The 13,935-nt window shown below is 56.6% G+C and overlaps 8 protein-coding genes across 8 annotated transcripts; 5 read left to right on the top strand and 3 right to left on the bottom strand.

The window, feature by feature from the left end:
- The first annotated feature begins 390 nt into the window (after positions 1-390).
- On the top strand, positions 391-1,712 carry B0H18DRAFT_174328 (uncharacterized protein). Its single transcript, XM_048036968.1, has 3 exons — positions 391-523; positions 589-686; positions 739-1,712. Exons 2-3 carry the CDS (start codon positions 667-669, stop codon positions 1,607-1,609), a joined length of 891 nt encoding a protein of 296 aa, XP_047895595.1. The 5' UTR covers positions 391-523; positions 589-666; the 3' UTR covers positions 1,610-1,712.
- Positions 1,507-2,552, top strand: B0H18DRAFT_1103356 (uncharacterized protein). The gene is made up of 4 exons (XM_048032578.1): positions 1,507-1,595; positions 1,651-2,082; positions 2,138-2,313; positions 2,374-2,552. Exons 2-4 carry the CDS (start codon positions 1,685-1,687, stop codon positions 2,541-2,543), a joined length of 744 nt encoding a protein of 247 aa, XP_047895594.1. The 5' UTR covers positions 1,507-1,595; positions 1,651-1,684; the 3' UTR covers positions 2,544-2,552.
- Positions 2,553-2,840: 288 nt separating this feature from the next.
- B0H18DRAFT_996175 (THO complex subunit 1 transcription elongation factor-domain-containing protein) lies at positions 2,841-5,831 on the top strand. The gene is made up of 10 exons (XM_048045395.1): positions 2,841-3,155; positions 3,219-3,312; positions 3,362-3,572; positions 3,608-3,797; positions 3,839-4,129; positions 4,180-4,605; positions 4,626-4,675; positions 4,725-4,995; positions 5,022-5,075; positions 5,201-5,831. The coding sequence occupies exons 1-10, from the start codon at positions 2,976-2,978 to the stop codon at positions 5,534-5,536; spliced, it is 2,103 nt and encodes a 700-aa protein (XP_047895593.1). The 5' UTR covers positions 2,841-2,975; the 3' UTR covers positions 5,537-5,831.
- Positions 5,832-5,970: 139 nt separating this feature from the next.
- B0H18DRAFT_996174 (UDP-glucose 4-epimerase) lies at positions 5,971-7,828 on the top strand. The gene is made up of 9 exons (XM_048045394.1): positions 5,971-6,057; positions 6,115-6,148; positions 6,274-6,540; positions 6,618-6,876; positions 6,928-7,197; positions 7,227-7,298; positions 7,355-7,564; positions 7,619-7,684; positions 7,731-7,828. The coding sequence occupies exons 1-7, from the start codon at positions 6,037-6,039 to the stop codon at positions 7,503-7,505; spliced, it is 1,074 nt and encodes a 357-aa protein (XP_047895592.1). The 5' UTR covers positions 5,971-6,036; the 3' UTR covers positions 7,506-7,564; positions 7,619-7,684; positions 7,731-7,828.
- Positions 7,829-8,987: 1,159 nt separating this feature from the next.
- On the top strand, positions 8,988-10,922 carry B0H18DRAFT_174156 (uncharacterized protein). Its single transcript, XM_048036967.1, has 4 exons — positions 8,988-9,573; positions 9,633-9,878; positions 9,962-10,552; positions 10,613-10,922. The coding sequence occupies exons 1-4, from the start codon at positions 9,146-9,148 to the stop codon at positions 10,776-10,778; spliced, it is 1,431 nt and encodes a 476-aa protein (XP_047895591.1). The 5' UTR covers positions 8,988-9,145; the 3' UTR covers positions 10,779-10,922.
- A 1-nt stretch (position 10,923) lies between these two features.
- B0H18DRAFT_174079 (uncharacterized protein) lies at positions 10,924-11,949 on the bottom strand. Its single transcript, XM_048036966.1, has 2 exons — positions 11,427-11,949; positions 10,924-11,373 (listed from the first exon to the last, which is right to left on the bottom strand). The coding sequence occupies exons 1-2, from the start codon at positions 11,842-11,844 to the stop codon at positions 10,982-10,984; spliced, it is 810 nt and encodes a 269-aa protein (XP_047895590.1). The 5' UTR covers positions 11,845-11,949; the 3' UTR covers positions 10,924-10,981.
- On the bottom strand, positions 11,900-13,000 carry B0H18DRAFT_996157 (uncharacterized protein). The gene is made up of 4 exons (XM_048045393.1): positions 12,704-13,000; positions 12,531-12,658; positions 12,367-12,508; positions 11,900-12,343 (listed from the first exon to the last, which is right to left on the bottom strand). Exons 1-4 carry the CDS (start codon positions 12,816-12,818, stop codon positions 12,315-12,317), a joined length of 414 nt encoding a protein of 137 aa, XP_047895589.1. The 5' UTR covers positions 12,819-13,000; the 3' UTR covers positions 11,900-12,314.
- B0H18DRAFT_996154 (uncharacterized protein) lies at positions 12,974-13,781 on the bottom strand. Its single transcript, XM_048045392.1, has 5 exons — positions 13,679-13,781; positions 13,607-13,646; positions 13,445-13,577; positions 13,200-13,422; positions 12,974-13,147 (listed from the first exon to the last, which is right to left on the bottom strand). Exons 1-4 carry the CDS (start codon positions 13,739-13,741, stop codon positions 13,275-13,277), a joined length of 384 nt encoding a protein of 127 aa, XP_047895588.1. The 5' UTR covers positions 13,742-13,781; the 3' UTR covers positions 12,974-13,147; positions 13,200-13,274.
- Positions 13,782-13,935: the final 154 nt, after the last annotated feature.

Below are 13,935 nucleotides of genomic sequence, written 5' to 3'. Positions count from 1 at the left end.
AGTTCATCAAGGTCCACATTGGGTTCACATGCACATGCCTGCCTCGCGCGAGCTAGCCAGAATCAGGCGCACTGCATCCCGGGACAGCGGTCCTCTCTATGCGATTTCCGTGCACGCGGACTGCAGGTGAATAATGCGAGTACCGCCTTGTACAGTATTCCGATCATAGCGGGCTATCCACTGAAAGCAAAGGACCGCTTGCGATATCGTGTATCTGTGTTTGACGCTTCTACCCGGCGAGCTAGCGCTACGTTGGATCGATGCATATATACACCACCTATCATTGCCTTCGCTGTCCCTGTGCTCTCCCCTTGTCCTGCTTCGAGTCTTTGCAGCGCACACCAAGAGTCATTGAAAGTCCTTGCTAGGTACGACCTCGCTTTCGCCAACGGATATCCTTACTGATGTCGTGCTTTCCTTCTAGCGTCGCGACTACGAACGGTTGCCAGTACCTCGCGAACCAACGACCCGGACGACGCACCCCTTGACCCGTCCGGTAGTCAGTCTGAACCCCAAGCAATAGGTAGCTTATCATCGCATTTTTTGTTCCTCACGAGCCGCGGTCTGAAACGATTCGGATACCACTAGGAGCGTGACTTCCCTGTCGGAAGTCTGCGACTTTGGCGACAGCTCAGCCACGTCGCTGTAGCGCATATTCTAGACGGAATGGACAGAGACGAGTCGACGTAAGTGTCACTGTCGGAACTGAGTAACGTGGTTCACACATGAAGAGCACAGTTCAACCGCAGCGTCCGGGGGCCCTTCGAATTCGCGGCTTCCTGTGGAGGTCTGTGAACAGATCATCGACTACATAGCTGCGGGATGGGATATGGGCTATACCGTCAGAAAGGGCGAGCCACATCTGTCCACTCTCACATCCTGCGCGCTCGTATGCCAAGACTGGTACTACCTGACATGGTACCATCTGCGTCAAATCATCCATCTACGAGACCGGAAGGATGTTCTGTCGCTCTCGAAGACACTCCGCGCGAAACCGCGCCTCCGTGAGGTCATTCGACAGATCGTTATATCGGGTGCCTTTCCCGGGGAATGTCACCCTATCCGGCACCTGGGGACGTTTGCCACCATGCTCGCGGGCAAACTTCCGATGTTGTGGAGGATCACCATTGAAGACGCTGAATGGCCCACCGGCTCGGTCCGAATGGAGGACATCGGCTACCTAGCTACGTTTAGCTCCATCAACACTCTGGTCGTCCGCAATGTCATCTTGTCGAGCGCTGCCCAGCTATCCCGCCTCGTCTCAGCACTCCCGTGGCTTAGGAAGTTGTGGTGCAACAGTGTCAGTTGTTTGCAAGAACAGCAAGTCTCCCCAGCCTCTCTCCCACTGAACTCTGCAAATATGGAGGAAATGGATGTGCGATGGGTTGCACCAGCAGTCGAAGACCTCTTCGCGCAGATCAGCCGGGCTTCTCGAGTGCGTGAATTCAATATTGGGGTGGACGACCAGTCGGATCCATCCTCGGCAGTTAGCAGAAGCCAGACTTTGCTGGATGCGAGTTCCACATCTGCGGAAAAGGTTGGGCTCGAAATTGTCAGTTCTCCTATTATTGATGGTACAATTGATGCCACGGTCGGAAAGTTTTATTAGTTCTCTTCCTCGCCACTTCGCTGATTGCTTTGTGCCTACAGAGCAACACTACAACCTTTCACGCCACGACCATCTATGGAGGTTGGATATCTACCTGAAACGCCCCTTCGCAGCATGGCCCTGGATCCCACATATCCTGTCACGCATCACTTCAAAACACTTTCAATCATCTCCGTTGTGGTTCTTGATATGAATCACACGCACAATCACCTGGACGACTTCCTGGTGACAATGGAGCAAGATGGTGTCTTGGGACAGCTGGACGACATACTGCAGGAGAAGTACTGCTCCAGTACATCACTCAATGTTTGCCTAGGCTTCTTTCCATGTCGTGATTGCACTTGGGTCGCTGGCAAACAGTGTTTTGGGACGGGTTCAACACTCCAGGAGCAGTTTGATCGGTTGGACGGGCATCGGTGGGACAAGCTTGTCAGGCAGAAGATGCCACACTCAAATGGACGAGGTATACTGGCGTAAGTAGTACTATGGACTGAATCGAACTCCAGTGACCCGCTGAATACCCTTTAGCACCGCACATAATATTGAAGAACGCTTCAGCTGGGGAATCGTACAGCGCGAGTTGAACAGACAAACACTGGAGGAGAGGTGCAGCCCGAGAGTCGAGATGACGAGGGTCCTCAAGACACTGCGGATTGACGTCCTCGAGATCCCGCATCGTCGCAGTAATTGTTGCTTGGAGTGCCGTGAGTACCGTCATCATATGTAGTTACTGCTTCTCTCCTGATCGATTATGTGATCTCAAGGTGCACCGCAGCCGGAATGCGGGTCGGAGGACCGACGTTGCTGGTGTCAGGGAAGGCATTCGTGCTCCCTCGAATCATATTCATTCCTCGAGAACCTTAGGACTGGACAGACGTTGATAGGCATATCTTGTGCTCGAGATAGACAATTGAGTGTTGACGTTGAACAATAAGTCTCCGTCAATGGCTGGCTACTTCAGCCAGTTGTAGACGTTCTCTTCCTAGGACTCATACTCGCGGCGAGTCGAAAACCATGCCTCCGAATCGGGGTGCATGAGGATGAGGAGTTAAGCGCGGGATAAATACCACTGGACGCAAGGATTATAAAGCTGCGAAGGGGTGGGCGACAGTGAAATGATAGATCTGGTATGCAGCAGCAGCTGCAGGGTGCACACTGCAAAAGAGCGTGTGAAGCCACAGTTTAGCGCCCATTCCCCAGAAGCGCCGTCGCGTCTCGAGCGCCACACGCGCTCACCTCCTCGGCTCCGCCACCGTTGGCTGTCCTTGTCCACCATCCCAGTACTTGTTGAGAACACCTGGATCCACTACCTCGAGAGATTCTTGGTGCACTAACCCTGCTACCTGCTGACTTGCGAACGCTTGAGATGCAGTCGACAGAGGCCAGCCTGAAGGCCTTAATTGCCAAATTACCACACCCAGCAGACAAGTCGGTTCTTGACCCTCTTGTCACGGAGGCCTTGTCGCGCGCGAAGACAAGCTCATCTCCTGAGATCCGGAGAAACCAATGGGAATACGCGCTGAAGAAAGAGATCTTTGCGCTTGCCGTACGTGCATGTTTTGTCTCATAGAAGCGAGCCCCAGAGCCGATCATTGGCGTTCTGTCGCAGATGACGGAAGGTCAGGCGTTGAAGGAGCCCAATACACGATATTACGACAATCTATGCGACAGACTCGATCTCTGTCTTGTATTCTCCGAACATGGTGCGTTGATTGTTGTTTAACCAATGGCTGCTAAAGCCTTCGGTCGTAGATGTATGCGACAAAACCTTCCCCTTCACCGTCCTCTTCGATCTCCTCGAGACACAAACAATCGACTCGTGTTCACACATATTCAGCTGGATCGAACACCGTGCAGACCGACTCACCGAGGGCATGGTCCCCCAGAAAGGCAAGGCACTGGTCCTCCTGCGTACACTTAACGACCTACTCCGACGACTCTCCAAAATCGGCAACACGACTATGTTCTGCGGACGGATTTTGACGTTCATGAGCCAAGTTTCCCGCTGGGTGAGCGGAGCGGTGTAAATCTTCGGGGAGAATACGGCCCCACATGGGATGGGCCCGGTGCGAAGAAGGAGGAGGGCGCGGAGGAGCCGGGTCCGGCGAAGAAGGAGGCAGAGGACGAAACGAAGATGCAGGTCGATGAGCCCAAGGTAGAAGGTTCTCCGGAGTCGAACAAGAAGAAGGTGCGTTTACATGCATTAATGTCATCCCCGCACACACTCAGTATCGCGCAGAGTGGTACAACACATTCTGGTCCCTCCAGCTCCCATTCTCTCGCCCTCCGCTCTTTGCAGAACAGGGCACCTTCACCCAGTTCAAGGAGGCTGTGAACAGGGTCTTGCCTGTCATCAAGGAGGCCACTGCCAAGGAGCGTGCGCTCATGGGTAGCAAGACGAGCGCGGGGCATCCTTCGTCGCTGAAGCGCAAGCGTGAATCCGAAGGCGTGGAGGACAGTGCGAATGGAGAGTACTTCTTCGCCAAGTACCTGACCAGCCCAGACCTGCTAGAGCTAGAGGTTCGTTCACAGCTTTTGAGGACCCATGGCGTACTGACACTGTTCTCTAGATCGCAGACACCCACTTCCGGAGACAATTCCTCTTCCAGCTGCTTATTCTACTCAACCACCTACTCATCTTCACGAAGGCTGCTAAGGCGACCTGGTCAAGTACACGAAACCGATCCCTCCAGATCGATTTCACCTTGGACACGACTGATGCACAATGGGTCCAAGAAACAGTCGCCAAAGCGACAGAAGAGCTCCGGCAGACAACTCCCAACGGACGCATGTTCGCTGAGACTGTTCATGTCATCCTCGAGCGCGAGAAGAACTGGGTGCGCTGGAAGAACGAGCTGTGTGCACCATTCGACAAGGAGCCGTGGTCGGAGGAGATTGAGGTCGACGGGCAGACGAAGAAGGTCGGGCTGGAGGAGGCAACGCGGGAGGTACGCAAGAAGATGCATGTAGACACCGAGCCATGGCCACACAAGCTGGTTCAGCGCCGCTAACGGAGATTTGGGAGATGGGCTACCGGGATCTGATGGACTTAGAGCGGCCGTTCTTGTGCGTTGCGCTCGGCTCCGTATTTTGATGATGCTCATACGCTGTTCAGGCCCGGAGAGCCGCGCGACTTCTTGAAGAAGATCAAACAGGAAGACGCGAGGATAGACATGAGGAGAAAGCAGTTGCAGAAGCAAGCGGAGCGGGTCGCACAGGCACGGGCGAAGGCAGCAGCAGCAGCCGCTGCTGCGAAGGAAACACCAAAGGAACCCGCCCCTCCTGCGGTAGCCACACCCACACCAGTTTCTGCGCGCATATCATCGTCCACCTCTGCTCCCTTGCATCCATCGCTGCCGGCTAAACCAGGGACAATGCCGGCATCCGTGTCTGCGGATAACGTCGCGCAAAGCTCTTCCCCGCGCGTATCTCAACACCCGTACAACCTGCCGCGGCGCCTGCGCCTGTTCCGACCCGACGCCCGCACCGCCTGAACCTGCACTGATCCGCGACCAGTCATCTCACAGTACGAAGAGGTTCGTAAATTGACACTTAGAGTCGTTTACCGTCCACTCACCTCCTAACTTACAGAACAAACAACGCTGGGCATGGCTCGCCCTGCGCTCTGGACGAGACTTGTACACATCGTTCTTCGACATTGACGTCATGAACAAGTTCGAGGACTACGTCAAAGTGGTCGAGTCGCCCGGGGACCATGTCACACGCAAGTTCAGCATGGCATCAACGAATGTGAACGCCGTCGTGGGCATGGCCGAGCTGGAGGAGAGCGAGGCGAGCCTGATGGGTGGGCCAGAGGCCAAGGGGGATAAACCGAATGGTAGCGTGCCGACCCCGCCGCCCGCGATCAAGAGGGCGATACGAGGATGGAGGAGCGGTGATCGTGCCCGACAGTCCATACCCCTGTAATATCGGTCCGACGCGCCCTGAGGCCTGGGATTTGCGGTCTGCGCTCCCCGGTCGACCGAGTCCGATCTACGGGCCATGGAAAAACGTTCTAGGTCCCGTGACCTCCAGGCCGCCTCTTCCGTGTTCTCTTGGTGTGAGTCTGGTCGCTGTGTGGGATGTACAAGCATCGTCAGTTTGCAATTACGGACCGTCGGACCATAGCAGTAGATTCGTCAGCCCTCTAGATCTGTATTTCGTTGCGCGCATCGTCACTGCTATGCTACTTCGCTGTGCTTCCGCTGCCCAGAGCCCCCGAGAGCGAATCATGTTCGTCCCGCCGATTGGCAACGGGCCGAGTGTGGTCCGGGCCATGTGGTCATCGTCGGTCTACGAATCGATCTCGCCGCTGTGCATACGCTCGACCAGCAATGGATCGGATAAAAGGCCGCCTCAACGGCGAGCGAGCCGCCAACCCACACACTCATCCACCCTAATCCTCCCCACACACAAACCAGCCTATCATGACTGACGAGCCTCTCCGAGTGCGCCTCGCTCCCTTCTCTCGGTGGGTCTGACTTGCTAATCCCTGCCTCGGACAGCGGGTCCTGGTCACCGGCGGTGCGGGCTACATCGGTACGTACATACAGACACGGATCAATGTCCTCTACCTCCGCTCGCTTGCTGATTGCTATTTCCGCTCTTGCCCACCACGCCTTTGCCATGCTGCCGGGAACATCGCATCGCCAACACTCTTCTAGGCTCGCATGTGGTCTATACCCTCCAGGCGACTCGCCGCTACAAGGTCATCTCGATCGACAACCACCACAACTCTACCCCTAAAGCCCTCGTCCGCGTCGCCGAGCTTGCGCGCAGCAACCTCCCCGCAGATGCCTCTGAGAAGGACAAGGACAGTGCGGAGATCGACGCATACTCTGCGGACCTCACCAAGCCCGAGGAGGTGCGCGCGGTGTTCGAGAAGTACGGCAAGGGCGGGATCTGGGGTGTCGTTCACATCGCGGTACGTCGTGTGCACATCTTGGATCCTCAACAGCACGCTGATGCAACTTGACAGGCCTACAAGGCTGTCGGCGAGTCGACGCAGATCCCCTGACCTACTATGCCAACAACGTTGGTGCAACCATCTCCCTGCTCCAGACCGCCTCAGACTTCGACTGCAATCGCTTCGTATACTCCTCCAGCGCGACCGTGTACGGCATCCCTCCAGTCATCCCCATCCCGGAGACGACTCGCCTGCAGGCCCAGAGTCCGTACGGCAAGACGAAGGTCATGAGCGAGACCGTCATCGAGGACCTGTGCAGTTCCGACTTGAAGTGGCAGGCCCTCTCCCTTCGTTACTTCAAGTGAGTCCACCTTCCTACGTGCTCACGCTTTCCAGACTGACCGGGCCTCAGCCCTGCCGGTGCACACCCATCGGGCCTGATTGGTGAGGACCCCAGAGGTCGCCCGGGCAATCTCCTGCCCCTGCTCGCCCAGATGGCCGTCGGCCGCGTCAAGGACAAGCTCCAGGTGTTCGGCAACGACTACCCCACACCCGACGGCACCTGCGTGCGCGACTACCTGCACGTCCTCGACCTCGCCAAGGGCCACTTGCTCGCGCTCGATGCTCTCGCACCAGGCTCGACGGTGTTCGACAACTGCCCGTCGGAGGCGCGCTACAAGGCGTACAACCTTGGCAAGGGCAAGGCATGAGCGTGCTGCAGATCGTAGAGGCCATGCACAAGGCGACTGGGCACGCCTACGAGTACGATATCGTTGGCCGCAGGTACGTGTCCTAGCCTGGGCTCAAGCCGGATTGCTCACTCGGCTGTTATTGTGCAGGAAGGGCGATGTGCCGGACCTTACGGCGGACCCGGCCCTCGCTGAGAAGGAGCTCGGGTTCACGGCGCCGCAGACCCTCGAGACCATGTGCCGCGACCTGTGGAACTGGCAGACGAAGAACCCCACGGGCTACGACGTCGAGGGCCAGTAGGCCGCAGTCGACCCTCACGCCTTATATTGCTAGAATGGGCGACGAGAAGTAAGACCCGGGTTTGTAATCTGTATCTATCTGGCACCCGACGGTTGAAACGGACAGCCTACAAGGTTTAGCTACTACTAATGATAATCCTGGGCAACCTGTGACTATAAAGCCATGCTGGTGTGCAAACTGTACGTTGAGCTCTGCAAACCGGGACGATGAGTAATAGTGGTCAAGATCTATTGGATGGACAAGAAGGTGGAGCTCGCTTCGATGATGGGTACGTGGGAATCGTAGAGCGAGATCAAGATCGTACTCGACGTCGACGTTGGCCGTTTGTATGCATCGCGTGAGCATCTAGCCTCAACTCCCTATGTAGCTCGTACCTTCTCACCGCTTCAGACTGCGTCCCCAACAGATCCTGGCCTTTGCCACCAAGTTTCGAGGCATACTTATGCACCCGTCGCCATAGGATTCATGACCAATTTGCAGCAACGTCACAGTGCGCAGGCGAAGAGCGGATATGTCCATCCGGCGGCTTATGCCAATGCATCGCGGGCTTTAATCGTGCGGCGTGTTCTGTACCCGGTGCCGCTGTTAGATGTTGGATGGTCAATATTGATGAAATCATCGACTGCTGCACGATCTTGGAAGTAGATGCCCCGGCATATCACACCGTACGTTTAGTTCGACTGTCGCTTGTATCGTGACCTCACCCTTGGACTTCCTCAGCGCATCTTCGTTCGCATGAAAGCGGCGAGTCTTGTCAAGTTCAGTGGCTTGGCACCGGGGAGCGAATAGCTCTCGGATCGTACTTGCCTCGGCCCGGTACGTTCGCCGTTCCCAATCCCAGACGTGATCACCATCAAACCAACTATCTATCTATGAGCATCCTTGACTACCACCATGATGATACATTACAGCAGGGCCACATTCGATGGTCAGGGTCTAAATAGGCGTCAATGCTTTCCGATGGGCGGCGCGCAGCGTACGTCCAGCTTCGTTGCGCTATCCATGCTGGAGGTTCCCAACGGTATGTAACGCCGACGAACTCGGCTTCAGAGCCCTGTGTAACACAGACTGGTGCGGCTTCTGCTTGCTTCCGTTTTGTGCCTGGAGGTTTGGTCGAACGATGATCATGATATTGCACAGCATCATCAGATTCAGACAGCGGCGGCCTTTTCTCAAGTCCCACCCATCGAACGACTGCATCCATCTTCCTGTGCGGCTGCTCGGCATGCGGCTGCCCTCTCGAGGACCTTAAGTTCACATTGCCAAGGTGGATCGTACTCTGCCCACTTTGATAACTTATTATTCTCTTCTCCGAGTGTGGTTTTTTGTAGGACACCCTCGGTCTAGGAATTGCCCTTTCAAGCTGATCCAATCGGTTGGACTGGTGGCATCGTCGGTCAGTGATTCTGTTCATCTTAACTGTCATCCCATTCATTCCCGTCATGCCACAGTCCTACGACATCCACTTCTCAGTTCCGTCCCGACGCACAAGTTGGCCTCTGATTGTGTCCCTTCCTTCCCGGCAGAGTGCTCCCCTCACTCTCCCGCTGGTGCAGTACCTTTATCTTCCTGGTAATTCTCTTCGACACACCCTTTGCCATCTGGCGCAAGACTTCCGTGGCGGGCTTACGCTGTCCACCATGTTCAGCGGAGGAGACAGCAATGCTTCGCCATGCGAGCCTGCAGCGTACCTGCGGATCGGTTCGTGTATCACTCCCTCCACACTCCCTTCCCACTGGAGGCTTCAGTCGAAGTATACGCCTACGCCCACTTCAAGCCCTGCGACTACAGCTCCACCAATCACTACGGATACAACCTCCGTTCCCCATTCTCAATCGCCTACGGCTCACCCAGCCTCAGAATCGCCGCCCAGTCACAGTTCGAACGCGGGAAGTGATACTTTCGCTAGCACAACGCCTGGCACTGGCCCCGCTACTAGCGACGAATCCACTTCAAGCCCTCCGCCAGATGCAAGCAGCACTGCTCTAACTCAAGCAAGCTCCTCAGGGCTCACCTCTCCGGGTGGTGAAACTCCGACAGTCAATCACGCATCAGACACTCAGTCTACGTACGTCGCCTTTGCTACAATGCCTTTCCCAGATTCAAACACAGTGATATTTGTGGCAGCTATGCCGCATCACAGTCGCCTTCACGTTCCTCGCGGGACGGGACAACTGTAACATCTGCTTACACCACAGTAGTACTCTCCACCTCAACCTTCTCGACGAGTGGCTCTGCTGGCGAGACGGAAGGTACTCGAGTGATAAGCCTCAGTACGACGATAACGACGGTTTACACGTCCACGTCGAGTGGAGCCTCGGGTTCTTTCCCTTCAGGCTCGACTGCAAATGATGCTTCACCGGCATCAAAGAGGTGAGCTATAATTATTGGCATGCTCATTCTTCGGGGCAGATCGTTCACCCTTCTGATCTTTGTCTCTTACCATGACGATGCAGCAAACCAAGCACAGGCAAGATATTGGGTGGAATCTTTGGGGCGTTGGCCATCCTCCTCTTGCTCCTCTTGGCTCTACTGTGGCATCGCAAACGCACGCGTCGCCGCCGGGCTGCCCGCGAATCAATTTGGTTCGACCCCATGGGGGCCACCGCTGCGACCTCCGGGCTTCTGAACCGCTCCACAAGCAGCAGCTCGTCCTTCTTCTACACCGCCGAGGACGATATCATGGGCGAGAACAACCAAGCCGCGCCGACATACCGGTACGGCGCGACCCCACAGGCACTGGCGACCTCCACCCGCCTCGTCGTGTCGCCGCCGCTGCCCAGCGCGCAGATCCGCGCAGACGACCCAGACCCGTTCGCGGACCCGGCTGTGCACGCGCGCGAGCAAACCGCGAGCGTTGTGACGGCGGAGTCGCCGACGATCCATGTGCCATTGCCGAACCCGTACCGGGACCTTGCGCTGTTCCCCCGCGAGGGCCAGGTCGCTGCGTGGGACTCGCCGCTGCATAGCGCGCGCAACTCTCTGGCGATTCATCCGCAGCAGACGTTAGGGTCAGCGTGCTGTCGGAGCGCTCTGGTGATGTTGAGGTCAGTCGCCTGGTCCGTCGCACTTGGGAGAGCTTACTCATGCATTGATGATGCGTACAGAGCGTCGAAGCCATGTAACATGAATCGTTTGCTTGGGAAGATACTACACCGCGCGTTGAACAGTGTACCTCACCAGCGGCCAACTGCACACCCGAAACACGGACACGCTCTTTCCTCGGCTTGCACTCGTTGCCCCACCCACTCGTTGCTAACTACCTCTATTTAACCTTCTCTCCGCTGGTGACATCTTGGTTGAACGTTGAATACCTTATCAGTAAGGCTGTAATTCTGTAATAGCTAGTTGAGTACAAGGGATATTGGTGGTTATGACCTGGTGAACCGTCAAGCGTCCTCATGTCCATGGCTTCCAGGCGCGATGGTTGCAAGATTGAGCCCTGCGGTTGGCATGATTTTGTTTCTTAGATCGATTCAGGATGAATCGGAAGGGTACAAGGATACAGGAGAACTTCGGGGGTCAAGTTTGGAGGCAAACAACACGGCAAAGTCGGGAATGTAGACGCACGGTGAGCGCGAAGAGCACGATTCGCTCACAACATGGAGACTAGGCACATGGCCGACAGCACGTTGCATCGCCGCTATGGAATGTATAGTACCTTGACACAAGATACAACGCCAAGGCATACCCAACCCACTACCGCACCTTGCAGTTGCTCGAAGTAGCGGCGTTCCTTTCGATGGCCAGCATACAACCGCGATGTCTCTGATCATCCGGTGAACCGTCAGGCGGGCTCGCCTCCGTGGACGCGATGTCCGTGCTGATGGACTCAGGGTCACCCCAGACGAGTCGTTCCCTGAAGCCCCTACGAAACACCAAGTCAGGTTGGATCTTTATCACAGAGCGACGCAAACTCACAACACGGGGAAGCACTCTTGTTGATCGGTAGTCCCAGCGGACTCAAACCATGCAGCGTTCTCACTTCTGCTCGCCCTCCTCCGGCCGATCCGTTGTCACTACGCGCGCTGCCTCCACAGCAACATCGCCCTGGCCCACCACGGCCGACTCGTGCTCGACATGCCGGTTCCAAAGCTCCGAGCATCGAATCGATACTGCCCATGATGCCGTCCAGGCGGCTCTCCAGGCCCGCAGCGATGCCGTCTGCTGTTTCGAGCCGCTTGAGGATCTCCGCGACGTCAAGATCAGACTCGGGCTCGTCATTGTGTTCTTGAGAAAGAAGAGATTGAAGGAGGGCTATGTCCGCGTCGAGAGCGCTGCGAGGCTGGGTAGACTGTGTGCCATTCGTCTGTGCGCCGCTCGTCTCTGGTGCTGCCATGGCCGTTGTAAGTGAAGCAGCCCGAGTCCGAGTCCGCGAGATGGGTGTGACGCGGTTAATGAATTGTGACAGGCGTGACTATGACGTTAGCCGATTGGAAACAGACCCGCGAGGCAGCAAGGACGAAGGAAGACGACTGCCACCCCAAATGCCACTCGAATTTCACGCCTCCTATACCCCTGGCCTTTATAGCGCGTGGCATGGTGCCATCCCAAGTACTGTTAGCCTCCGGCATACCTATCGCACACCCCAGCACTGGCAACCAAATCCCTGGGGCTAGCAGAGACCGCACCTCCGAGGCTGTATTGCGCGAGCGATGCACAAGAATGCTGCCCTGCGCTTCAGAGAGTTCCTGCAGTTCTCTGGAGAGATCATCCTACCATCTTCTTCATTCTTGCGTCCTGGGTCGTCGGCCGTCCGCTAGGAGGTCACCGCCTGAAGATCGGCCGCGTCTCAATAAGCGACTCTCCCTATACGATCTCCACTACACCGGCGCACTCTATGACGAGAAGTACACTATACGTTCGCCGCGCCATGTATGTCCATCCGCTTTCGCATACCAACTCCCTCCTACCCAAGCTGGCTCGTCTTCACCACGCACGAGGTCTTCTACAAGTCCACCACCTGCGACGCCTCCGTCACCGGTGGACGCAACCTTCTGGCTCTCCCTACCTCTTCAAGCGCACCGCGGGCCGTGGGTCAGCGCCGACGTGGACGGCCTCAGGATCCGCGTACACCACAGTAACACGACGCCGTACTGGGTCAACGCCTGAGGCAAACATCGCCGGGGCGCTGCTAACGGCGACATATACGCCTGGACGACGTCAAACGACTGTGCGATTCGCGGGGCTGTCTGAACCGTGGTACCCAACATGCGGCAGGGACGTTCTTGGTTTCGCGCGAGGGAGCGGCCCCTGTCTGCTATGCTCCCCGTCAAAGGCTTCTAGTGGCCAGGAGAATCGAAGCGAGACCATTCCGAACCGAGGAGGAGGGGATGATAGCGACTCTAGCCACGGGATTCAAGCGACGAATACGAGACTGCGAGGCGGATGGGAGCAGTCCTGCAGACCACGTCGACCCGCCGCCGCCTTCCTGAACCGCGAGACCGACGAGATGCGCGCGACGGTCTCGGTGTGTCAGCTACACTTACACAACCAGACGGGCGCATATATTCTTCCGCGCCATTGATGCACAGCTTCGGCGAGACTGGGAACGGATCGGGGCAGCTTGGTGCTCGTCGCGGAGGAGGGCCGCTGGATCCGTGTGCATGGCCATATCAGAGAGAATGGACGCCGTGGTGGACGTACGTCTGCTTGTTTTCGCTCTCCTGCGACGTTCTCAGTGTTATTCCGCAGACAAATGTTCACGTCGTCGGACAGTTTCCGTTCGACTTCTTCCGCTTTATCAACTTCCCGATGAGCACCGTTGATTTATACATGAACCGCGCGGACGTCGTATTGACGAGTTCCGGGTACGTCATGGCATTCGCCCATCTGCATCCAACTGACCGTGCTCTTCAGTTGCGCGACGCGGAGCTCGTCAGGCAGGGATTCATGACCCTGCGCGAGAAGACGCCCTCTTCGGAGTGAGCTGGGGAGACGCATCTTTGACGCCTTCGTCAAAATTGTAGTCGCGCCATGATTCGACGGCCTGATAAACGAGACACGATAGTTCACTTATTTGCGCAGGATGATATACGGACCAAGATCGAAAAGGACAGAACATCATCGGTGCTATACCCATGTAGCATACTGGCCCAAACGATGCAGGCATACCACATCTTTCCATCCGCCAAAGACCAGCTCGCGAAGAGCGACAAAGCAAAAAATTGTACACCCCGACAGCACAAGAGTAGTCTGAATCGAGTTTCGCAAGGGGCCCCGAAGGGCCCCCACATCTGCGAGCCGCGAAGTGAGCTGAAGGACGGGCACCGCGCGACCGAGGCGTGCGCGTGAAGTTCTGCAGAACCGCGCCACCTGTACCGGCCGCGCTCATTTGCATGCCCGCCCGGTCCCCGCGACATCTCCCAAGCTGCCCGCGTACGCCCTCCCCGCCAGGCAAACTGGTGGTTCTCCGGGTGTGTATGTGGTC

This window comes from Fomitopsis serialis (genome assembly GCF_022376445.1).
Source record: "Fomitopsis serialis strain Sig1Antser10 chromosome Unknown B0H18scaffold_19, whole genome shotgun sequence".
Classification (NCBI taxonomy): Eukaryota; Fungi; Basidiomycota; class Agaricomycetes; order Polyporales; family Fomitopsidaceae; genus Fomitopsis; species Fomitopsis serialis.
Note: the sequence above shows the minus strand (reverse complement) of the source record. Positions and strands in the feature narration are given on the sequence as shown.